Genomic DNA, 25,576 nt, shown 5'->3' on the forward strand with positions numbered 1-25,576 from the left:
CAAATCAACTATTGCTTTGTTGAGGTGTCTATTCCAAATATGCACTGTGGTGTGTGCAAAAAAAAAAAGACTGCAATGGTCCAGATTACACACAGCATTAAAAAAAAATTCTTCAGGGTAGCTAGCACATAAGAGTTAGGATGCCAAACACTGGAATGCTGCAAAGTAAAACAAATTGCATTGCAAAACTTCTTTGCAGTACAAACACCAAAAATTTCTAAATCATCTGCATACCATCATAAGTAGAATTGGATCAGTAGGACAAAGGAGGATACTTGAGGAAACAAATTACAATTTTTGTGCTATAGGTGGAGTTCATGGTCAGAAAAAAAAAACAAATCTCAGGCTTGTCAACAGAACTGAGATTAATAATTTAAGGCCATTAGATTTTCTTCAGTCATCTAATGCACTTCTTTATCATAGGTTAACTTTCTTGTGTACAATGGAATGTAATGATCAAAATCATTCCTTAATTTTGTACAGGTCATCCTTGGTACTTTATGTTTAACTGGACTTTACGTACAATTTTAAATCGACCTGCTCAGACATGTTATGGCACACCTCTGGGGAGGGTGGGACTTGAACCTGGATCTTATATGATGGCAGGGAGAGATGAGCACGATGTGTTCCAAAACCCTTGGGCCAAGCAGCTAGCTGCAAACAAATCTATGATTCTCAATACTGGAAATGAATGCAAGTATTCAAACATAGTACTGCCCCAGTTGATATCTTTGATTACTAGCAAAAACTGAATTTCAGTGAAATATTCAAACTTATATTCAGTGTTTTGAATCAGAAAACCTTAACTCTTCATTTTGTGAAACAATTCACCGTCCTTCATTGATGCTGAATAGATTTATTACATATCATTTATTTTACACAAAGCGATGTTTTTGTGATGGTGAGACAGCTTTGTAAATACAAGAAACAATCCACAAAGAGCTAAACACTTAAGAAAATTTAATCAGATTTTATAATAAAAAAGTTTAAATATGCATCTTTACACAAACAACTACAAAAAAGCTGTTTATTATGCTGAATTCACACTAGTCACCAAACCATAAAAGATCCAGAATCAGTGAACAATTTCAATCTTTTACAAAAAGAGAATAAATAAAAATACACGATTTTCCTTTTTCACTCTGTACATCACCAACAGAAAAAGCTGAGGTTGCCAGGTGACAGTCTGCTATTTTCCAAGGTTGCTTAGTGACAGCACAACTGAACGTCAGCTTTGGGTTGCACATTTAAGCTTTCGTAATATATCCTTCTTGTATCAGGAAATCATAGATCTTTCTGGTTTTGTTCACATCTATTTTAATGAGAGTCCTGGCCTGGGCTAGCTTCAGGCCACCTAATCTGCTGCTCTCATTCATTAAAGCCGACTTATACTCCAAATATGCTCCTGGGACCAATCGTACCATCTGGCACAGCTATGAGATAGGTAGATAGAAAAGATTCATAAAGAACAATGTTCAAACATATTTGTTGTATATTAAAGTCCTACATACAGATATTACAATTATAGGAAGATAATTCCTTGCTATTATGATAAACATTCTAATCTGCCTGTCTCCTGAATGCTGAATTTCCAGCATTTTCCATTTTAATAAATAATGCTGAGGTTTGTTGTTCCATTACTGCTGCCAAAATGGAATGAAATTGCAGAAGATACCATAAAATGGAGGGTTAAATGATAGCCTTTTGTTTGGAACTAATTAAATAACTTTCCCCTCAGACCCATGAAATGAAGGATTAACTTATAATTAGCATTTCAGAATCACAAGGAAGTAGACCAATGAATGTACCTCCTTTTCTTTATCATTGAGCTTCTCTGTTCCTGGAAGGCCTGTGAGGTTCAGTGGGGGTGCATTTCTCCTACCTGTTCCATCCATAATGAGAAAGGGGCAAAAATTATTAAATCAATATCACAAAAGGAGCATTTCCTACTTTTCTCTTCTGAAGCCACAGCTGCTAGAAAAGCATTTCAGAATTACTGAGTGCGCACATTCTTATTACTTTGATAATCTTTCTTAAGTATTCCAAAGTACTTCACAGACAATAAATTACTCTTGAATTAATCACCACTATTATGAAAGTGACAATTCTGCAATTCTGGTGAAGGCTAACAAACATTCAAAACAAAGGACGGGACTTCTGCTCGTATTATGTCAATCACCTTTCTTCCTCTAAGATGATGAGTACATTTAAAACTACAGGAATCCATGTAGTTGAGATTGGGTCAGGAGTTCATTAATAAGTGGAAAGCAAGAATCTATTACCAGAGGTGAATTCAGATTGAGAGAAAAATTGGGTGAGTGCTGAGTAGGATCCTGAAATGACAAACATTGCCATCCTGTTGTCCCTACTCTTAATGAATGAATGTGTTGACACTAAAAATTGTGGCGAACAGCAGAGAAACAAAATAGAGCACAAGGATTATAATAATTAAGACAGTAAATTCAATGAGATAGACTATTGGTAAATGAAGGTTATATTCAAGTGAAACAGTACAAATTAAAAAAATAGGAAGCAATCTTGGGAAATTCACCATTTCCACTGGGAAAACTGGCTCAAAGATACCACAGGTTGAAAATAGGATTACTCCATTGTAACACTAATTCTGACTCATGCATACTTCAAGTGTATTTCCCTTCTGGACAGGTAGACTGCTGAACCTAACTCACAAATTTAAATTAAATGGTGTCATCTGATGAAGATTCTGAAATGAACTGTGTGCTGTGATTGACAAGCCGATGAAATGATAAGTCAATGACATGAATCATTCTTTGCACAAACTGAATGTCTCCAGCCTTTTATTTGCTTCCGATTCCACAATATTTTGCTTTTGCATACATGATGAAGCTGTTACAAGAAAGGGATACTGAGTTTTGGTAATTGGTAATAAACATTCTTTCACAGTCAAGTTCATTCAAACCCAAATTCAGACAAGAAAAAGCACTTGTTTTAAGTAAGAAAAAAATGCAACCTGCAGTGCAAAATGAAAAAAAAACTAGGAAAAGAGGAGACAAGTGATCTGTTGTTTAAAAATTCCTTATTTTTAAAAACTGGCATGATAATGCTGCCAATAGGATTTTCCAATCTCATACACAGGTGTGTAAAAGATTACAAGTCATAATGATACAAAAGTTACTGTTTTCACAGTTTGCAATTCTATAAACAATCTCCAAATTGTACAGGAATGCACATTTCTCTACGAAGAAGGCTCACAAATACATTAAGATAATTTGCACATCTGACTGGACAGTAACAGAATTTTTAAATATATAACCACTAAACACAGGGAATTCCTGTATATTCAAAAATGTAAAAAAAAGTTAAGCAAATGAGATTTGTCCTTATTCATAATATATTCTGACTAGAATAAGTGCTAGTTTGATTTTGACAGAATGTATAAAATTACTGTGCACCTTTGCTCATTCATTTATCGTATTAATTTAACTTCGCCCTGATGCTCTGCAAGTCGTATGTACAATTTCAATCATGTATAAACCAGAGGAATAAAAATATACTGGCTCATTGTGAAGATCTAACCTATTCTAAAAAAGCAAATTGTTAATATATTGAGTTAGTCAAACTCTGTAGTGACATGGTACAACATAAAATTCTGGTTAATAAAATTAAGGTTTATAGAATATGAGGGCAAGTGTGCAACTGAAAAAAAAATTGGCTTTTTAAAATTCTGTGAGAAGTTGCAGCAGTCGCACATCCAATTGTGACCTTCTGGAACCACTTCAGCCGATGTTGCATAGGTACGCCACATTACTACAGATAAAGTTTCAGGATTCTCACCCAAACAAAGGAACAATGATACTTGTTTGGGTCAGAAGGGTTAGTGGCTTGGAGGCTGTTGTCCTCCTATGCAGTTCTTGCCCTTATAGATGGCATAAGTTATGGGTTTGGAAGGTGTTGCTGAACATGCCTGGTTAATTGGTTGGAAGCAGAAACAATCAAAGAATTAAAAGAAAATTGAAAGGGTAGTTGAAGGATATGGTATAAGAATATGGGGCCTGAGCTGGGGAGTGGGACTAAGTGGATTATTCTGAGCGACTTTGTGCTGTAAATGACTCTAGTACTTGATGAAGTTAAGGAAAACTTCCTGCACTTCTCAGCCATGATCAGCAGTTACTTACCTGCAGTTGGAATGACGAGTGCCACAGGGTTTAATCCTGAATCACTGAAATGTAAAGATGAAATACACATTAGTGCATTTTCAGAACATGGAACCTAATTTAGTAAATCAAAGTGGTGGATTTTTTGATATGGATGACATGCTGATTAAATGAAAAAAATGACTGAGCAGAAAAAAAACTTATGTTCTTTGTCTAGATTATTCCCTGCCATCAAAAATCAAAAGATATTCCTTCAGCAGTAAACATTTAAGAAGCCATCTGCTTGTGTGCAAGGGTGAATGAGCAATAGACAAATACAACTTGGCCAGTGGGTCATTACAAATTTTGACTTTATTTAATACTAAACATGAGGTATTTTAACTAGAAAATAACTCTAATATAGACTATGTACCTTCTATAAACAATTGCACCCTTTCTCCAAATCTTCTAAATAAATAAATAAAACAAAACCAAACAATTTGCATGATATGCAAGAATTTTGCAAGTGCAAACTGCGTGAGATACATTTTGGAAGAAGGGATAGGGAGAGTCAAAACATACTGAAAAGCAATATTCTAAGTATGCAGAAATAGACTAAACCATGGGTTCATATATGGACCAAGACGACTAGCAGGATATATTGAGAAATTTGTTAGCAAAGCATATCAGATGTTGGGCTGCATACAGTGTAATACTGAGTACAAAAGCAGTTTAAGTTTCACTAAATATTTAAAAAGCTCTGCTGAGGCCACACTCTAAAATTGTACTCAGTTCTGTTCAGTACACTTTAGGAAGGACATGGAGATCTTTGAGATGGTGAACATGAGATTTACTAGGATGGTTCTTTGGATGACAGGATTTAGCTACAAAGTTTAGCAAAAGAAGCTGAGATTACTTTCCTAAGTGTTAAGAAGGCTGAGGGAAAATCTGAGCGAGGTGTATAAAATCATGACAAATTTACATAAGGTAGACAAAGAAAAACTTCACATTATCTAATAAAACAAGCACTAAGAAGTGTTCTTGTGGCACAACAGTACTGACCCTATCTCTGAGCCAGGAATCCAAGGTTCTAGTCCTATCTATTCCAGAAGTGTACCATAACAACTCTGAACAGGTTGATCAGAAAGTATCTTATAAAGCTGAAGGAAAGGAAGATATAAGGTTTTAGGTAAAAGATATAGATGAGTAAGAACTTTTCTAGGCAGTGAATTGAATTGGAACTTATTGTCCAAATGATCTCAATAAATATTCAAGGGAAATACACTTGCAGAGCCATGGGGACAAAGAGTGGGAATGAGACTGACGGAACTGCTTCCCAGTCTCCTAGCATGGGCTTGATGGGCCAAATCCCCTCCTTCTGTGGTGTAATCATAGAACCTTGCAGTACAGGAGGCCCTTCAGTTCATCGAGTTTACACAAATAAAACTAAATATACACATCCACTTTCCAGAACTTAGACCACAGCATTTTTTTGTGTCTGGGAGCAGCGGGAGACAGAGCGGAGGTGACGTGGAAACCAGGAGGGTGCCGAGAAGGTAAGGACTTAGCATATATTTGGGCAGCGGCTAAACACGAGATACTAGACGTGTAGTATCTCCCTCCACCCTCCTCTAACCAGAAGAGAAAGGTTCTGTAAGGTAAGGCTTTTATTTTTTCTTTTTATATATTTAAGTGCATTGTTTGGCTCAATATGGGAGGGCAGCAATTGCCAAGATCATGGTACCGTGGCAGGCACTGTTGTTCAGAAGGGTGGGAAAAAGACTCGTAGGGCCATAGTCATAAGGGAATCTATTGTAAGGGGAGTAGATAGCGGTTCTGTGGCCGAAAACGGGACTCCCGGTTGGTATGTTGCCTCCCAGGTGCTTGGGTCAGGGATGTCACTGATCGGCTGCACAGCATTTTGAAAGGGGAGGATGAACAGCTAGCATATAGGCACCAACAATATAAGTAGAAAACAAGATGAGGTCCTGAAAGCAGAATTCAGGGAGCTGGAGAGAAGTTAAAAGGAGGACCTCAACGGTAGTGATCTCGGGATTACTACCAGTGCCACGTGCCAGCCAGTGTAGAAATGAAAAAATAGGCAGGATGACCACGTTGCTTGAGGAATAATGTAGGAGGGAGGGGTTCAGATTTATTGGACATTGGGACCGGTTGTGGGGAAGGTGGGACTATTACAAAATGGACGGTCTACATCTGAACCAGAGTGGAAGCAATGTCCTTGGGGGAGTTTTTGCTACTGCTGTTGGGGAGGTTTTAAACTAATGTGGCAGGGGGCTGGGAACCAGAAGAGAAGACAAGTAGACAGCAAGGTTGAAACTGGAGGCTGTAAGAATCATGAAGATAGCGTTAATAAGGGGAAGAGTAGGCAGAGAGCAGATGAACACAAAAGAACTGGTAGCCTCAAGTGCATCTACTTTAATGCAAGTAGTGGGTAAGGCAGACGAACTTAGGGCTTGGATTGGTGCCTGGGAGCATGACGTTATTGCAATCAGAGAGACTTGGCTGAAGGAAGGGCATGATTGGCAACTAAATGTTCCAGGATATAGATGCTTCAGACAGGACACGGAGGGAAGTAAAAGGGAGGGTGGAGTTGCATTACTGTTCAGGGATGGCACCACGGCTGTGCTAAAAGAGGACACTATGGAGGGCTTGAGTAGTGAGGCATCATAGGTGGAACTGAGAAATAAGAAGGATGCAGTTACATTGTTGGGGCTGTATTACAGATCTCCCAACAGTGAGCATGAGGTAGAAGAACAAATACGTCAACAGATTATGGCAAGATGTAGAGGCAATAGGGTAGTGGTGATGGGAGATTTTAATTTTCCCAACATTGACTGGGATACACTTAGCGTCAGAGGTCTAGATGGGGCAGAATTTGAAAGAAGCATCCAGGAGACTTTTCTAGAGCAGTATGTCAATAGTAAGACAAGGGACAGGGCCATATTGGACCTGGTATTGGGGAATGAGCCAGGCCAGGTGGTTGAAGTTGCAGTGGGGATTTCTTTGGGAACAGTGACCATAATTCTGTAAGTTTTAGAATACTCATAGACAAAGATGAGAGTGGTCCTAAGGGAAGAGTACTAAACTGGGCCAAGGCCAATTATATCAAAATTAGGCAGGAGCTGGGAAATGTAGATTGGACACAGCTATTTGAAGGGAACTCCACATGTGGGAGGCTTTCAAAGATAGGTTGAAGGTAGTGCAGGATAGGCATGTCCCGTTGAAGGCAAAGGATAGGAAAGGCAAGATCCGTGAACCGTGGATGACAGGAGAAATCGTACAACTAGCCAGGCGGAAAAGGGAAGCGTACAGGCAGCTAAGAACAGAATGAGTCCTGGAGGAATATCGGAAGAGTAGGACCAGTCTTAAACGAGGAATCAAGCGGGCTAAAAGGGGTCATGAAATAGCTTTAGCGAGCAGAATTAAGGAGAATCCCAAAGCCTTTTATTTTTCTATAAGAAGCAAGCATGTAACTAGAGAAAGGATTGGTCCACTAAAGGATAATGAAGGAAGGCTGTGTGTCGAACCTGAGAGAATGGGTGAGATTCTGAATGATTACTTTGTATCAGTGTTCACTGAGGAGAGGGACATGATGAATGTTGAGATTAGAGATAGAGGTTGATTAGGCTGGATCACGTTGACCCTAAGTAGGGAAGATGTGTTGGGTAGGCTAGAGGTGGACAAATCCCCAGGACCAGATGGGATCTATCCCAGGTTGATCAGGGAGGTGAGAGAGGCAATAGCTGGGACCCTGACAGATACCTTTGTACACAGGTGAAGCGCTGGAGGACTGGAGGGTTGCTCATGTTGTCCCCCTGTACAAGAAGGGTAGTAGGGATATTCCAGGTAAGTACAGACCAGTGAGTCTGACGTCAGTGGTGAAAAGTTGCTGGAGAAGGTACTGAGGGATAGGATTTATTTATATTTAGAAAAGAATGGGCTTATCAGTGATAGGCAACATGGTTTTGTGCGGGGGAAATCGTGCCTTACCAACTTAATAGAGTTCTTTGAGGAAGTGACCAAGTTAATAGATGAAGGAACGACTGTTGATGTCACATACATGGATTTTAGTAAGGCGTTTGATAAGGTTCCCCATGCTAAACTAATAGAGAAAGTGAAGTCACATGGTGTGCAGGGTGTTCTAGCTAGGTGGATAAAGAACTGGTTAAGCAACAGGAGACAGAGTAGTAGTTGAAGAGAGTTTCTCAAAACAGAGAAAGGTGACCAGTGATGTTCCACAGGGATCGGTGCTGGGGTCACTGTTGTTTGTGATATACATAAATGATCTGGAAGAGGGCACTGTTGGTATGATCAGCATGTTTGTAGATGACACGAAGATTGGTGGAGTAACAGAAAGCATAAGGTACTGTCAAAGAATGCAGGAGAATATAGATAGACAGGAGAGTTAGACAGAGATGTGGCAGATGGAGTTCAATCCAGGCAAATTGAGGTGATGCATTTTGGCAAGTCTAATTCTAGAGCGAATTATACAGTGAACGGAAGAGCCTTGGGAAAAATTGATGAGCAGAGAGATCTGAGAGTTCAGGTCCATTGTTGCTGCAGAGGTGGATAGAGTGGTCAAGAAGGTATATGGTATGCTTGCCTTCATCAGATGGGGTATTGAGTATAAGAGCTGGCAGGACATGTTAAAATTTTACACGACATTGGTTCACTGCATTTAGAATACTGTGTACAGTCCTGGTCGCCACATTACTAAAAGGATGTGGATGCTTTGGAGAGGGTGCAGAGAAGGTTTATGAGGATGTTCCTGGTATGGAAGGTGCTGGCTATGAAGAGAGGTTGAGTAGGTTAAGTTTATTTTCATTAGGAAAAAGGAGATTGAGGGGGAACCTGATTGAGGTCTACTAAATCATGAAGGGTACAGACAGGGTAGATAGAGATAAGCTTTTTCCCAGGTTGAAGGATTCAATAATGAGAGGTCACGCTTTCAAGGTGAGGGGTGAAAAGTTTGAGGGGGATACACGCGGCAAGTACTTTACACAGAGGGTGGTGCGTGTCTGGAACGCGTTGCCAGCAGAGGTAGTAGAGGCAGGCACGGTAGATTCATTTAAGATGCGTCTGGACAGATGCATGAGTAAGTGGGGAGCGGAGGGATACAGATGCTTAGGAATTGGGCGTCAGGTTTAGATAGTAGATTTGGATTGGCTCAGGCTTGGAGCACGAAGGGCCTGTTCCTGGGCTGTAAGTTTTCTTTGTTCTAATTATTCTCCCTCAGTCAATCTGTGGTTGAATTATTTTCTACTTCAGCTTCCAAGAAAGAATATATATTAGTAGGGAGTACTGTGTAATTAAACTTAAGTGTCTTAGGTTAAACAAAGAATTGTTTCAATGTGCAAAGAGTTGCGTGCAAGCTTACTGAGTTCTAGTTGGTTCTCATTCCCCCTATGTTTACTAAGATGTTTGTATGATATTTTTACTACAGGATATCTGCAACACCAAACTGAAAATCCTTTTCTTCATAACATTTGCAGAATGGATTCTGTATTAATACATGAAATTCATCACTGAAATTCAGTTTACACTCTCAACAACAAAAAAAAGCCTTCCTAGTACTGTTGCACAAATACATCCCAATGCAACAAAAATATTAAGAGGTCACAGTCCCATAAGGCAAAGAAACAAATTCAAAGACAACAAAGTGGGTAGAAATTTCATACATCAGAACATAATATGCATTTCTTCCTGTGTTTAGTTCATGTATGAATATCTTAATTACAAGTTACATGAGCTTCATATACGGCACTGGTCTGATTCTATTTAAATGTAACTTGAGCCAATGCTGATTTTTTCTTAATAAAAGGGTGTAACTGCATAGGATGCAAACTGAATGACTTGGAAAATGCAGAACATTTATGTGATGCCAGACTCAGTGCCAAACACATATTTTTACTGGAAATATCAGAAATGGAGTGTTATGCCTTTGGTGATAAGCAGTAAGTACAAAGAAGTGGAAGGAATCAACTGATACACAGCATCACGCCTCAATTGGTCAACAAGCATAGTCATAAATTAGAAAAAGTAATCTGAAGTGGTCCAGCTTGTGAACTGGAATTCAGCTGCTAAATCTGGTACAAAGGTTTGGAAGGATGATGACCGTGTACCACCAGATGATTTAAAGTGACAAAAACCTAAGTGACTAAAATCTAAGTGACTGCATCATTTTTCTCTTTCAATTTTCATGCACAAAACAGGATGTCATGCTATAGTACCATGCAACAGAAACTCAGTCTCTAACATCATACTATGGATGGATGGGAAGTAAGGATCCTGAATCCATCCTCAGAACAACCTTTGTTGGAATCATCAGGACTCTCCCACCAAAATAACTTTCAATCCTCCCATGAAGAGAGACAAAAAAATCAAATGGTGATAAAATCAAAAGGGTTAAACAAATTTCTGGGCAATTCTAGTCCAAGAGAACTCACATTGCTGCTTGTTTGTGTAACCACTGCTGGCAGGCATTGGAGTCTTGCAGACACTGAAGAACGTCTGTGAGCATGTTGCGTTTTAGACGCTCCTCCTCACGATGCACCTTCAAGCAGTCATATACTTTGGCACCTACACAAGATGTGATCAGAGCACCATGAGAAAATTTTAAAAAAAACAGAGACATCTGGGAATATTCTAAAACTAAAATATTCCAGCAACTTCTCCAACTCAACACTTCTTTAGAGTGGTTCTAAAATTATGCAATTTCACAAAATACAAACTATTCTTACTACATATTATATCCCATAGTTTGTTATATATCAAATTTAAATCATGCAAGTTGTCTAGACATACTTTGCAGCAATTTAATTGCAATTTTCACTAACTCATTTTCTGATTACATAACTAGAGGACACAAAGTAATGATTTAAACAGCAAGATAAAACTCATATAGGCATCATAGCAAAGGAGGAGGTCAGTCAGAATATCAAATCCACATCAGCATTCTGTAGAGAAATTCAGCCAGACCCATTTATCACCCAACTATCCTGTAGTCATGAAAGTCTGTTTCCATCAATTGCTCACCCAATTTATCCATCATCTGATCCCTGCAATTTAAAAAAAAATGCACACTTCCTCAGGCATTCCATACACACTGCTACTTGGGCCTTGATATTAACAGGATTGACTGCATAGGATGGGAGGGAGTGTGGATCCAGAGTTTCTAATGGAAAATCCCAAGACAAGAGTTTCTCCAAATGCTGAAGTTTTAACCTCATAAAATAAATTGCATCTTTAACAGGTTTTCAAATTGAAGAAAACAGGATCGGGTAGATCTGATCTCAAACTGTAAGTATTTAAATTGCCAACTCAGAAATGGGTGAGTTGGAATTAGGATGACATCTTTAAAATTTTCAACATCTGACCTCTCTGTAAATTCAATCATTGATTCTTCGCCAATAAAACAGCAAATACCAACACTAATTAGTTATCAAGCCCAGCTATAAGAAGGGAGAAGGCAAGTGAAAGAAAGGGTAGAGATAAAAGAAGTTCCCCAAATGAGTTACACTTCATCCCAATTGTTTTATTATTAAACCACACATCAGGGTTAATTCACTATTAATGTAATCAATTAGTCACTGAATGCAGTTCCTTGAATTAAGTTGCTCAAGAAGGTCTCGAAAACAAAACTAGAACTAAAGGTATATTTCACTTTGTTACCAGCTAGCCAGTTAATTCACAAATTATTTGATGAAATGGAAATCTATTAAAAGTGATGTAATCCATTAACTGCAATGTTTGAACAGTGTCTCTGCTCAGTACCACCACATGACAAGATATCTTTTGGATTCAGTTGGGCTTCTGATGTCTGTAGTGATTGTAATAAGACCAGCCAGGTGGACCTTACAGAATATAAGTTCCCTGATTAGTCCAGATTAATAGCCACAATGAGGGTGCCCTGGCTGACAGATATAAACAGGAGTATCAGAGCTTCTGTTCACTCAAAGCTGGCTCTGAGCAAGCTGGATCAATGTCATGGCGTCTCCATGTATAGTTAAAGGGCGACTTGGTGATGGGATGCTGGCCTCTGAGGAGTTATTTCAGTGCAGAATTCTTGACACCGATTCAGTTCCCTCAGAACCAGCTCTTAGAGTGAACAGAACCTCTGACACTTCTGGTTATATGTCAGCTAGGGCCCCCTAACTGGACCAGATTAACAGCCCCAATCAAGGAACTTATATTCTATGAGGTCCAACTGGCTGACCTCATTACATTCACTATATCTCTGCCCCTCTGAGCTCGAGGACATGGCCAGTTCTTTTCTTTGTAGCTCCGCCTGTGGTATTTCAGCACCGGGTCAGGTTCCTCCAAGTCAGCCTCTGATACAGGAAGCGTGTAACGGATGTTAGCTTGCCTCTTACACTCGGAAGAAATTCATACTCCTTTTCAGGCGGCAAAAGCAATGACATCTGTGTTCATCTGAGATTCCAAGGCATCTTCAGTGCTTGAAGGAGAGGGAAAACCCATGAGTTCCAGAACAGTCAGAAAGGCAGTTGAGAAGCTGGTCATATTTTGCTTCCGCGCTGTTTGCGAGTTGCAGCTTTCATATGGTCACATGCTTGTTCAGGACCATCATATCTACCCAAGCTTTATATGTCGCTGGACCTGACCTCACACCGACCATGCCTCCTACCCATGGAGGGCCATTCCCATAAACTTTGTCTCCCGTAGTAAGCATTCTCTCTCGCCTAGCGGAGTCTTGTGTCTGGCACTGGTATTCCTGATGCTGTTTGATATCCACAAAATATTTCATAGAGTAAAGGTTGCGAGGAGAAAGGTCATGGAAGTGGCTAATAAAATGCTAAGCCAACTTTAGTAGACAGATGAACTAACAGTCTCTCAGAATAAATCTCAGCACTTTTGTCCACATTATTCTCCAAATAAAATGGGCAGGACTTTATTGTTCTATGTGAACTGGATGGAAGTAGCGATGGAAACATAAAGACTCTTGGTTACTACAGGAATTGTTCAAAGTTATTTGTAAAATAGTGTTACTCTGAACTAAAATTTGATTCATAAAACTTTACTAATATATAAAAATCACAACAGCATATGCACACTAAAACTTTTCCTTCATACATTAATGGGATCAGATGCTATAGCAAGCATTTTCATCATATAATATAGCTTTGTCTCTCAGAACACTTGTCTGACCTGTTGCATTATATTTATGAGCTTAAGAGAAAGCATACTTATTAAAAAACATTTACAAACAACTCACCACGGAACGTGAAAATTCCTGCCAGTCTATATTCTTGTAGTCGTTTGATCTCCTTCCGAAGTTCAAAATCCACTGTAAGAAACAAATATTGGTAGACGATAATTTTTAATTGGATAATTTTTCATTGAATTTTCATAACTGCACCCCTTCCGCTCAAAACATGATATTTGCGAATTCATAAATAAAGTAATTCTAAAGAAGTTGTTGCGAGTTTCCAATTTTGTTAAGGAATTCATTATTTTTAAGATATTCAAGACAGTAAACAAAAGCAGGAATAAAGAGATTTTTAAAAATCTTTCAAGTCAAGGAATTAAATGATTGATATTTTGATCGATGATGTTTTCATTCAAAAGCAATACCAGGGCAGTGAATTGCTTGGAGGGAAACTTGTAATTAGTGGTGGTCCCATGTATCTGCTGCCCTTATCTTTCTAGAAGATGCGGTCATAGATTTGGAAGATGCTATCTAAGGAGCCTTGGTGAATTTCTGCAGTATGTCAGTGGCAGAGGGAAAATTGTTTGTGGATGCAGTTCCAGTCAAGTAGACTACTTTGTCCTTGATAGTGTCAAGCTTCTTGAACATTGTTTGAACTGCAGACTTCCATGAAAGTGGAGAGTTAAGTGATGAGTTACTCAGTGCAGGAGTCTTTGCCTCTGACCTTGTGTCTCTACAGTATTTATACAGATAGTTTGATTCAGTTTCTGGTAAATGGTAATGTCCAGGATGCTGATAATGGGTGACTCAACAACAGTTATGAGGGGAAATGATTAGATTCTCTCTCGTTGAGTATGTTGATTGCCTGGCACTTTTGTGGTGCAAATGTTTGCTTGCCACTTTCCAGGTCTTGCTGCATTTGGATGTTGACTGCTTTAATATCCAAGGAATCATGAATGTGCAATGTTCAGCACCAATCATGTTAGACACAGCTGAAGATAGTTGGGCCCAGGACACTATTCTGAGGAGCTTCTGCAAAGATAACTGATCACCCACAACCGATTTCCTTTGTATTAACCAGTGTGCCCCATTTTGCACTGGCCCCAGTTTTGTTAGGGCTCCATGATGCCATATTGAGTCAAATGTTGCCTTGATGTCAAGAGCAGTTGCTCTCATCTCACCTCTGGAATTCAGCTATTTTACCCATATTTAAACTAAGGTTGTAACAAGATGAGGAGCACAGTGGCTATGTTGGAACCCAAACTGAATGAATAAGCAGGTTACAAGTAAGCAAGAACTACTTGATAGCACTGTAGATAATACCTTCCATTGCTTCACCGATGACTGGGTACACGTGATTGGAGCAGTTATTTGCTTGGTTGGAATTGTCATGCCTTCTGTATACTGGGCTGGAAAATGTCTTGCTGGAAAAGCGCAAAAGGTCAGGCAGCATCCAAGAAGCAGGAGAATCGATGTTTCGGGCATAAGCCCTTCTTCATACTTACTGTATACTGGGCATAGCTGAGCAACATTCCACATTGTTGGTAGATGTTAGTGTTGTAGATTCACTGGAATAACTTGGCAAGAGATGCAGCATGTTCCAGTTGAACACATCTTCAGTAGTATTGTCAGAATGCTGTCAGGTCCACACTCTTTGGAGTACCTAGCACCTCCAACTGTTTCTTAATATAATGTGAAGTGAATCAAATTGGCTGAAGACTGGTATTTGTGATGCTGGGGACTTCTGGAAGGGGCCAAGATGGATCTTGTACTTGGCAATTCTGGCTGAATATTTCCACGATTGCATCAACTTCAATGATGTGCTGGGCTCCCCCGTTATTGTGGATGAAGGTATTTGTGGTGCTGTCTACTCTACTGATTGGTTTAACTGTTTACTACCATTCACAACTATGTGTGGCACACCTAGACAGCTTGGGTCTGGTCTGTTGGTTGTGAAATCACTTAGCTCTATCACTTATTGCTTATGCTGTTTGGCATACAAGTAGTCTTGTTTAAGGCTTCACCAGGTTGACTTTTCAATTTAGTTTTAGATATACCTGGTGCTCTTCCTGACATTTCTTCTTGTAATCTTCACTAAACCCAAGATGGTTCCCTGGCTCAACTGTAATAGTGGAGCGGCAAGTATTGCAGATTGTGTTGAGATATGATTCTGCTGCTGATGGGCTACATCGCTTCATGATTCCTAAGTCTCGAGTTGTTATATCTGTTTGAATTCTTTCCCATTCAACACAGTGATAGTGCCACACAACACAAAGTGAAGACAGAACTTGTCTTTATAACAGCTGTGCAGTGGGTACTCTTACTGACACTGTCATGTGACAAATGCATCTGCAATAAGCAGATTGGGGAGCATGAGGTTACATATGACTTTCACTTTTGTTTGTTCCCTCCCACTTGCTGCAGAGCCAGTCTGTCTTCCCTTGTTGTTAGTCCCCTTACCACAGAACCAGTCTAACAGTAACATCCTTTTGGAGTCAACGACCTCAATCAGTAGTGATGCTGCCAAGCCACTCTTCGTGGCAGACATTGGTTCCCTAACCAGAGTATGTTCTGCTAAATTTGAAAGGCTGCAACTACTGTGAAAAATGGAAAACATATGAATGTTACATACACGTATGGCTTTCAATAAATTTGTCATGCTCTGTAGGTCCCAGTAGTCTTGCAAAGTGTCTCATAGCTTCATAGAGGTCTTGAACTTCTTTAGGGTACCGTCGTTCAAGAACTGCAATTTTGGAAGAGGACATTTTTGAATATAGTTTTACAATGGTTATAAGGTGCAACTGCAATTAACTCCTAGTTAAACTTCATTATAATATCTAATGCTTTTTAACATTGACACACATTAATTATTTCCAGACATTCCAATGGTGCATTTCCTGGATAGAGACTCATTTATTTACAATTAATCTGTTTCAATGAGTTCAATGAACTGTCAGCAGTTTAAATGGCAAATTAGTTGCTGGCGAGTGAATTATTAGCAAGCAAAATGTTTTTTTTTAATATTATTTTCTGACTTATAGCACTGATCATGGGTAATTTAAAAACAAAATTAATTTCACTGGCTTTCTCTCTCTTATTTCAAGATAATTTTCTTTTCTTTCTCTGGCTATACAATTCAGAAACTTTGCTGTTGCCTTTTCTCTATTTCGAACACTTTAAAAGTTTCTATCTACCACATTTAATCATACATATTTTGCACTATTGATATCATTTGTCACTAATGTCCTTTATTCAAAGCAGTCTTTCCTTACAAGACTACAACAAGCTGCAACATAATTGGTAACATTTGGAACTATGGATTTAGATGTCAAGCACTGACAGACAACAGTCATATGGAAACTGTTGCAATCCACTCAAAAAGGACCTTCGCTTTTTCTACCTTTCTCCACTTCTCCAAACCCATCATTTGCCCATTAATATATTTTTATCTTCATTCTAGTCAACAGTCTCTCTTTGATTTCAGCCTCCCTTCTCTTATGAGGATCTCTCTTATTCCATCCAACAACAACCTTAAGAGATACTTCAACTCAGACCCGAATATACTTATAATTACATTACGCTTCATTAAAACCATAAATACCGAGTCTATTAGATAATATTGAATTCTAATATTAATGCACTATGCTATTTAAATGAATAAATTAATTTTCTTTTCTCCAATTATATCAGATAGGAAATAAACACATGGGAAGAAGTCTTTTTAAATTGGCAATGAAAATCAATACAATTCTCTATTATATTCAATTTTCCAATTTATTTTAAAATGCTATCATTTTCTGAAGGGTTTAGGATATTTTCTGGCACTTAATATTGCAATATAGAGAGGATCCTGTAATTCATATTCATTGCTGCAGAGAAATACTGAATCCTGAAAGTGATCAGGGTTTGCAATGACGTGTAACTGCAACACTCAGCTCACGGCAATGATAATGAACTGTAATTTATCTGTTTGTTGTTTTTAATTTAATCTGCTCTCAGTTTCTGCTGTTACTGAGTGAGTGAAAGCCAAGTAGAAACCTTGGTGAGTATTAATTACATTAATTATTTATTGTGAACAGCTGTAAAGAAAACGGCAGGATACGACATTCTGAAGGGACATACCCCTATTATCAGAAATTGTCTCTTGTTTATAGTGGCTGACCCAGCTATGTATTTCTAATTTTTAGAAGTACATATAGTACCAGACACTAAATACGCTAAAAATCACGGTGATGCAATGTGCTAGGAAAACTGATATCCAATTTGTAGTATGCTGACTATCTACTGATGAAAGCTTCTAAGCCATTTTTAGCTCAGCGACTCACTTTCGTAACAACAGGATGACTTCCATTAAGCTTGATCACCATTATTGGCTTTCAAAAAAATTTCTCATTTCAACAGATTACCAAATACTAATATTCCTCTCTCAATACTACTGACATCAGTACCACTAAAATCTGTGCATTTTTCAGCTTCCCTGTTTGCACAATTTATTATTGAGTTAAATTACTGAATGAAATCAAATCTGGACAGAGTGGGAAAAAGGTCTAATGAGTGGCTCATACTCAATATGTTATGTATATATATATAGCATCTGTAACACAGAAAAATGTCCTAAGGTGTTTCAAATGCATAGTCAAACCAAAATAAATGCCAAGCCAAAGAATCAGATATTAGGAGAGTTGACCAAAAACTTGGTCAAAGTGAGGAGTTTTGAGAAAAAGGAAGGTAGACAGGCAGCGAAAACTGGGGGAAATCTAGAGAGTAGTTTCGAAAAGACTGAAGTCGCAGCTGACAAAAATGGAGGCAGTTTTAGGGCTGATGGAGGCTAAAGAAAAGGAATAGAAAAGCCAATTTAATTGCAAATGTTGGAGCCTGGAGGAAAAAATATAGGTCAGCAAGCACACGAGTGATGAGCGAAAGGATTCTGGTGTAGGATAGGATGTGGGTAGTAGAACTGTTGAGTGTTCAGACTATGGACAATGAAAAATTGACCAGAAAACATATTGGAATAGTTAATGATGAAAATTTCAGCAGGAGATCGAATAAGGCAGGAGAGGAAACAGACAGGCTATAAAAAAAAAAGATCATCCAAATGACTAGTGCAAAACCAAGTACAAATGTTCTTCAAATTGCAAACCCATTGCTTTGAATATGGAAGTTTGACTTAAGAGAGTCTGTTGTAAATTCATCAGGTAGTTACATGGAAAGTTACAGTCCAATCCGTCTAAAGGAAACATCAGGAAAGTAAGCAATTTCGTACAATATTAACTTTTGAATGGTGCAATAATTACTGCTATTTTACCAGTTTGGTGGTACAAAATCGCTGACCTCAGTTAAAGTTGCAATTAGTAGTAGTTTAGATATGATAATTTCAGTTCCATACTCTTGGCACTGGTAGAAACTATAAAATGCCTGCTATATCATCGAAGTAATTGAGAGACAGGTACGATTAGCTATTTATTGATGTCATAAAAATTTAAATCTCCCATAAATCTGCTTTATTTCTTCAGGCTGATGTAAAATAAAGTATGAAAAACAAACGCAGCAACGCAAATCAAAAGCTGATCATATAATCCAATTTTGAAGAATGTGAATTTTGGTTATAAAGCCAACATTTCACATTCCTAGCTTTTTTCAAAGACATATGGATGGCCTTTGGCAGCAAATGTTTACAGCTAAAACCCTTCTTGCCAGCACAATGATTAAAGGAATTATTAGGTTAAAGGATTAATAGAGGTATGCATAAAAGGATTAGGCTGCAATAAATTTGACAACTTTATTACAGAGCAAATTTGTACACTAATTTTCCACACAAAAATGGAGTTATCCCTTTAAGTAGAATTAATAACGCAACATAATACAAAGTATAGTGCACAGAATGTGCATTTACAAGTTGGGCTCAAAACCCTAAATCCATCTCAACCTAGTAGAAGCAAGCAAATACTCAGCAGTAGCAGCAGCAAGTGCATCACTGATACTTGATGTACTTCTGCACTGACAGTGTAGACATCTGCAATTAGTATTTATACTATACTGCCTGAAGAAGGAAACCTTTGAAAAGGTTCAGTTCTGCATGACAACTCCCAATGAGACCTGCACCATTACAAACTTGCCTTCTTTTGACATAACAGACATTGTTCCTACTCACTTTGAAATTTTCTGAGGTTGATCAGGCCATGGTCTCTCAAAATTCTGTGGAGAGAGTAAGATTCTCCTGTCACAAATTACTTTTTAAATTATTGGAAAAATCAAATCACTTCGAGATGAATACATAGTATCATAAGTTTTAATGAGAGAACATAGAACATAACAGTGCACAGGCCCTTCGGCCCTCGATGTTGCGCCAACCTGTCATACCAATCTGAAGCCCATCTAACCTACACTATTCCATGTACGTCCATATGCTTGTCCAATGACGACTTAAATGTACTTAAAAGTTGGCGAATCTACTACCGTTGCAGGCAAAGCATTCCACACCCTTACTACTCTCTGAGTAAAGAAACTACCTCTGACATCTGTCCTATATCGATCACCCCTCAACTTAAAGCTATGCCCCCTCGTGCTCGCTGTCACCATACTTGGAAAAAGGCTCTTCCTGTCCACCCTATCTAACCCTCTGCCTTTATAACATTTATAATTACTAAAAATAAGCTGAATACATTAAGACAGTAACCTTGCCCCACAAGGGGTCAGAAGGATGGGAAAAATGGATGTAAACACATTTCATTATTTCACTGATATTTAAGTACATTCAAATACATCACAATCAACCTTATACAAAAACTGGCCTTTATATGGTATTAGAAAGTTCTGAAGTTGTGTTGAACTGATACAGATTCTTCCAGCTATGACATAGCAAGGTCGTACTGTATAGAGATCATTAACTTTACTATACTGCTTGGGGAGGTGGGGTAGGAGGCCAGATCATCTGATGATTTGAACAGAATTTGGATAACCTATTTCACAGCTAGTCCACTCCAAATTGAGTCCCACAAATTTCATACAGAATACGACTTGCTGCTTGGGAAAAATGATCTTGCAGAATAATCTCTGGAAATCAAAGTTATTCTTAAATGTCATGCAGCAGGACACTGCTATTATTAAAACCAAATGACACCATGTAACTGCTTATCTATATGCTCTGAAAATGTCAGTTCTGAGCAGACTGGAGGAGGACTTTGGGAATTAAGTGCCCTGATGTCATATTGAGAAAGGAGCAGTACAAAGCATTAAAATAGATGGAACAATATAGGTATAGTATATCACATTTGATCAGTGTTGGGTATCCCTTCAAATATTTTCATGTACATTATAACACTTCAGACACACTTAATTTACTCAGAAGTTATCTGGAACACCTTGAAGCCATATATTTCTTTCTAAATGATGCACTGCTGGCAACAACTTATATTTATACAATATCTTCGACAGTGTAAATAGGTTAAGATACTTCAGAAGTAGGTTGTAAGCAGTTGGCGGACACAGACAGGAAGGTGGTAGTGGTAGAAAAATAAAATTAGTTAGCTGCAACACAAGCTGTTTTGTTTATTTTGACAAACATACTGCCACCAACTGCACAACAATTTACGTTTCAAAAATATTAAATGTGATTTAACTGCAGACAGTTAAATGAGAACATAAAACATCAATTTTTTGTTGTCAACACTGTAAAGTCTACTCTGGCTGTCATAGACCAGAAATCAATTTTATAGATTGTTATTTTTCTGTCTAGAATGTTTAATTCTAAGTCAAAGGATCTCTGTCTCTGATTCCATTATAAATTTTCAATTGCTTCAGTACATAATGAAGATCACAGCTATACCACATTTGTGGTAAACTATCATGGTTAGTTTATATGTTTACATTACTGGAAAATCTAACCCAGCAAGACTCCTCTACCATATTTTATAAATAGAACATAGAACAGTACAGCGCAGTACAGGCCCTTCAGCCCTCGATGTTGCGCCAACCTGTCATACCATAAATATACTATCTCTACCTTTAATACAGAATACAATCAATGATTCAGCATTACAGACATGCAATGCAACACAACAAACCATCTTGTAATGTTTTATTACAACAATGTCAAGTGCACTACCGTTGATAAACTGAGGGAGATGAAACAGCAATTTATTTTTAAAGGTAAAAGCAAAACAGAAAAGCCAACTGCGTATGAAAACAAAAACAAACCAGGAGCAACTTACTTTTTTCTTCGTTGTCTCTCTTTTAATCGGGAATAATAGATATCAACCACTGCAAGTTTTAAAGCTGTTTAAACGAAGTGAAAAAAAATTAAAATGATGCAGGGGTTATGTAAGGAAATAGCAGCACCTAATTATCAGATGAACAGTGAAACACTGAATTACAAAATAAACCAATAGACAACATCAACAGTGAAAGGATGCTTTCACTGTAGTTTTTCATGAAAGACATTTTTTGGGCAAAGCCATTTCAATAGGCTCTAGATACACGGAGTCACAAACAAACGTATTGGATTAACAGTATATTACAAAGTATCACCATGAGGGGAATTATTATACTTGGTGACAGGTAAATGGCTCTGACGCAAAGAAATGTTGTCTTTTTTGTAAGGCCTCAGTAAGCATTGATGCTTTGTTTGCAATACAGGCTTCTTTCAAATTAAACCCAACAGTCACAAGAAAGATTTCTAGGCTAACTTAAAAAAAAGGACCACTTTACAATGGGATATTATCATAATAGACAGCAATTGGCATTTTGCTATGTACAAAGCAAGAAGGACTGCTGTTTGAGGGGTTTACAAGACTAACAAAAGATAATTTTGTCGATCAAAGAACTTACCATGCAAAATATCAGAGTCGTCTTCTACAAAATCAATATCTCTCAAATCCCATTCTGCATAATTGTCAAATTCCTGTATTAAAAGTATTAATTTTAATTCTGCTTAAATATTTTTAGATTTTCAATAAAAAAGTAATGTGAAAAGCAGACAAGTAATTGCTGCAACTTTTTAGTTCCAGGCAACCGGCCAGCTACAACAACCTGCTGAACAGCAAATATACAAAAATGTAAATCTATAATTCCATGAGCTCCAGGGATTTGTGATCAATGCTATTCCTTTGATTTGCAAATACCCTTTCAGCATGTCTCCCTGGGTGTCAACTTTATCCCAAAAACTGTCAAAATCACAGATACTGGCATAATTTAGCTCTGCAGTGCAAATGTTAAAATGGGGCAATGCTGTACAATAACATGCTGCACTGCACCCAACAGCAAATCATTTTTTGCAAGTGTAGGGGAGGAAACAAAATTGAACGCTAACTGACTACTAATGGACAAACAAAATCAGCCAACTAGCTAACAATCAAACAAGCCCTCTCTAATTAACTTCTAACTATTTTAAAACTAACATTAAGATGCATGAATAAAAGGGAACTAATCACCATCACCACAGTAAATTAGTTTACTTGCAAGACTAAAGTCAGTATTTAGTGATTGTGTAGAATCAGTCATTTGTAGAATGATATTACATAAATTATACAGAACAAGACAGTTGGGCCTAACTTGACTATGTTGTTATTTACACATTTAATGCAGGATGTGGGTGTCATGGGCAAGACCAGTATTTCTTGCTCCTCCCAAACTGAGTTTGAGAAGGTGTAAGGGTGTGAACAGAGTAATTTGCTCAGCCATTTTAGAAGGTAGTAGGTTTGTTTTACATATCAGTCAGATCTGTTTAGGGCCTAAAGAACATCAGTAATACAGTTACGATTTTTATGACATTCTTCTAGTTTCACATTCAGAATTATGGATGCTACCTTAATTTAGTCGGCTGAATTTAAATTTGTCAATTGTCATGGAGCAACATGAAATCACTTTTTCAGAATATTAGTCCAGGCCTCTGGATTACTAGCCGAACAACATTACCATTATATCATGGTACTCTGGTGCTACCCATTAAATGCATTTTTGCCACATGCCTCAACTACTCATTTCGCATTCTAATCAGTCTCTGGGTTTACTTCTGTTTTTCTATTATTTACAAATAGTTACATTTGTTCCAATCTTTTAACATAGATTGTAGAACAAATACACAAATCAAGTAAAATAAACCACTTACTTCAACAAAGTCTGCTCGTGCTGGCATATACCCTGCCATATCTCTTGACACTGCAGAATCAAACGTTGGTCGGGGAGGATCATCACAAGCTGCAATTAATTGGGAAAAGCAAGATCTATTTTATGGTAGCAGAATTTCATTTGAAGCAGAAGATCAAAAATTAGCTCTTAATGTAAGACAACAACACATAAGATTCTCTCCAGCTCCAGAAAACTCAAGTAGTGTTTTATGATGGAAGATTCAGCCCCATTTTTCCTTCCAGATGGTGATTGACCCTCTGCATATTTCCAGCATTTTGTCTTTTACTTCAAATTGCATTGAAAAAAAGACTCTGTTAAAAGTCCATTTAACTAAGAATTATTTTGCATTAAGAGGCATTGAACAGTTATATATTACCCTCCAGTAGTTACTTTTTGAAGAGTAGTGCTTCAATGCATGATGGTCACAGATAGACACTGAAGCAAAAGTCTTTCAACTTGATGGCAATCGCAATTGAGCGTAATCAAGTCTAAACTCAATTCCCCTTCCCCACCCCCTGCCACAACATGGCAAAGAAGAATGACAAACTAACTCTTTTCATGACCCAATCATCAAAGTCAACTGCATTAATTCCTACTGGCAGTGAGAAGAAAACACTAACACAGCAGAGACTGAAGATCTCCCTGTCCCATAACCATAAAAATTTTCACTGGCCAATCACAGTTCAGTTATTGGAGATACTCTCTTGCAGTTAGAATCTGAAATTCTAGTATCTCAAATTTAACAAATACTCACCTCTAAATGTGATTGCTGTATCAAGGTCTTTGGTTTCTTCAGACTGCTTCAAACTCAGTAATGTGGAAGAAAACAGAGGATTGTTGACAAAATGTTTCATGTAGTGCTTCTCGCAATCTTCCTTGGATTTTGTACGCATCTGATTGGCTACATCTTGCCTTCAAAAAGGAAGTTTTTTGGAATTGTTTTAAAATATAGTTAATAGGTAGCTATACATTTCTCTATTATGGTACTGGGCATAACTCAACACTGAACCAAGAGAAACAAAGCTACAGTTTGTTTCTACCCAGACTTTAGTGCAATCAGCACAAAAGACCAGAAAATTTTAAACATACATAAATTACACCAAAAACTGCACGTCTGTGCTTCCTGCAATCTAATATGCAAGTTTACTAACAACTTGCATTTAAATGCTGCCTTTAAAATAAAAAAAATCTAAGATGCTTCCTAGCTCTGTTACCAAATATTGACATTGCACCATAGGAGATATCAGAAAAGAAGACCAAAAACTGTGTCAAGGTAGGTAAGATTTAAGGAACATGTTAAAGTAGTAAGGATAGATAAGTTCAAGGTGCGGATTTCGGAGGCTCGATTCAACGAGTTGAAAATATGATCACTTATTCCACAGCATTCAAAATCAAAGATATGCACAAAATGCTAGAAAGGCTCAGAGATCACAAATCCTTGTGGGGCTGGTGAAGGCGCAAACAGTAACCAAGGTAAGTCCTTGAAAGAATATGAAAACAAGGATGGGAATTTTAAAATTGAAACTCAGTTTCAGATATCTTTGAGGGAGAGGTAAGGAAACAATCACTACCGAATAGTTTGTGGTTGGAATGCATTGGCAGTTCCAATATTCAGTTGGAGGAATCCTCTTCTCAGCGGAAGTGGAGATGGTGGAGATCAGTGTCAAGATTAGAGTGGTGCTGGAAAAGCCCAGCAGGTCAGGCAGCATTTGAAGGGCTTTTGCATGAAACGTCGAGGAATCCTCTTCTCATTCACCACTGCATGCTAAACAAAATCCTTAGCTCGCAGCTTCCAAACCCACAAATGCTTGCATCTAGAAGGACAAGGGCAGCAGATACATGGGAATACTATTACCTGCAAGTTCCCCTCCAAGCCACTCACCATGTTGACCTGGAAACATATCGCTGTTCCTTCACTGTTGCTGGGTCAAAATCCTGGAACTGCAACCCCCTCCCCCTAAGGGCATTATGGGATCCAAGTCAATGTGTTTGTTAATAGAGTTCCGGTTGTCTATCAACAAACACATTGTCTTGGATCCCATTTACCACCCCCGAAAAAAAGAACAGGAAATGACATGACCAAGCCAAGGAAACCTGAACACATAAATAAAAAGCGGGCCATACTACCAGTGCTTCACTGGAGGCTCACTGA

The 25,576-nt window shown here is 38.1% G+C and overlaps 1 protein-coding gene across 2 annotated transcripts in view; it reads right to left on the bottom strand.

The window, feature by feature from the left end:
• Positions 1–840: 840 nt before the first annotated feature.
• The window catches only part of tada2a (transcriptional adaptor 2A), a 44,497-nt gene continuing 19,761 nt past the window's right edge, over positions 841–25,576 (bottom strand). Inside the window, exons 5-15 of one of the 2 annotated variants that reach the window (XM_043718381.1) lie at positions 24,179–24,336; positions 23,405–23,493; positions 22,126–22,198; positions 21,510–21,573; positions 19,451–19,494; positions 15,932–16,042; positions 13,366–13,437; positions 10,580–10,712; positions 4,155–4,198; positions 1,809–1,891; positions 841–1,433 (exon numbers count right to left, since the gene is read on the bottom strand). In XM_043718381.1, coding sequence (XP_043574316.1) covers positions 1,248–1,433; positions 1,809–1,891; positions 4,155–4,198; positions 10,580–10,712; positions 13,366–13,437; positions 15,932–16,042; positions 19,451–19,494; positions 21,510–21,573; positions 22,126–22,198; positions 23,405–23,493; positions 24,179–24,336 — 1,057 coding nt within the window. In that variant the 3' untranslated portion in view covers positions 841–1,247. The remainder of the gene's footprint in view (positions 1,434–1,808; positions 1,892–4,154; positions 4,199–10,579; positions 10,713–13,365; positions 13,438–15,931; positions 16,043–19,450; positions 19,495–21,509; positions 21,574–22,125; positions 22,199–23,404; positions 23,494–24,178; positions 24,337–25,576) is intronic. The other variant, XM_043718382.1, reaches the window with a different exon arrangement.

The sequence above is a fragment of the Chiloscyllium plagiosum genome, chromosome 28 (genome assembly GCF_004010195.1).
Source record: "Chiloscyllium plagiosum isolate BGI_BamShark_2017 chromosome 28, ASM401019v2, whole genome shotgun sequence".
Taxonomy (NCBI): domain Eukaryota; kingdom Metazoa; phylum Chordata; class Chondrichthyes; order Orectolobiformes; family Hemiscylliidae; genus Chiloscyllium; species Chiloscyllium plagiosum.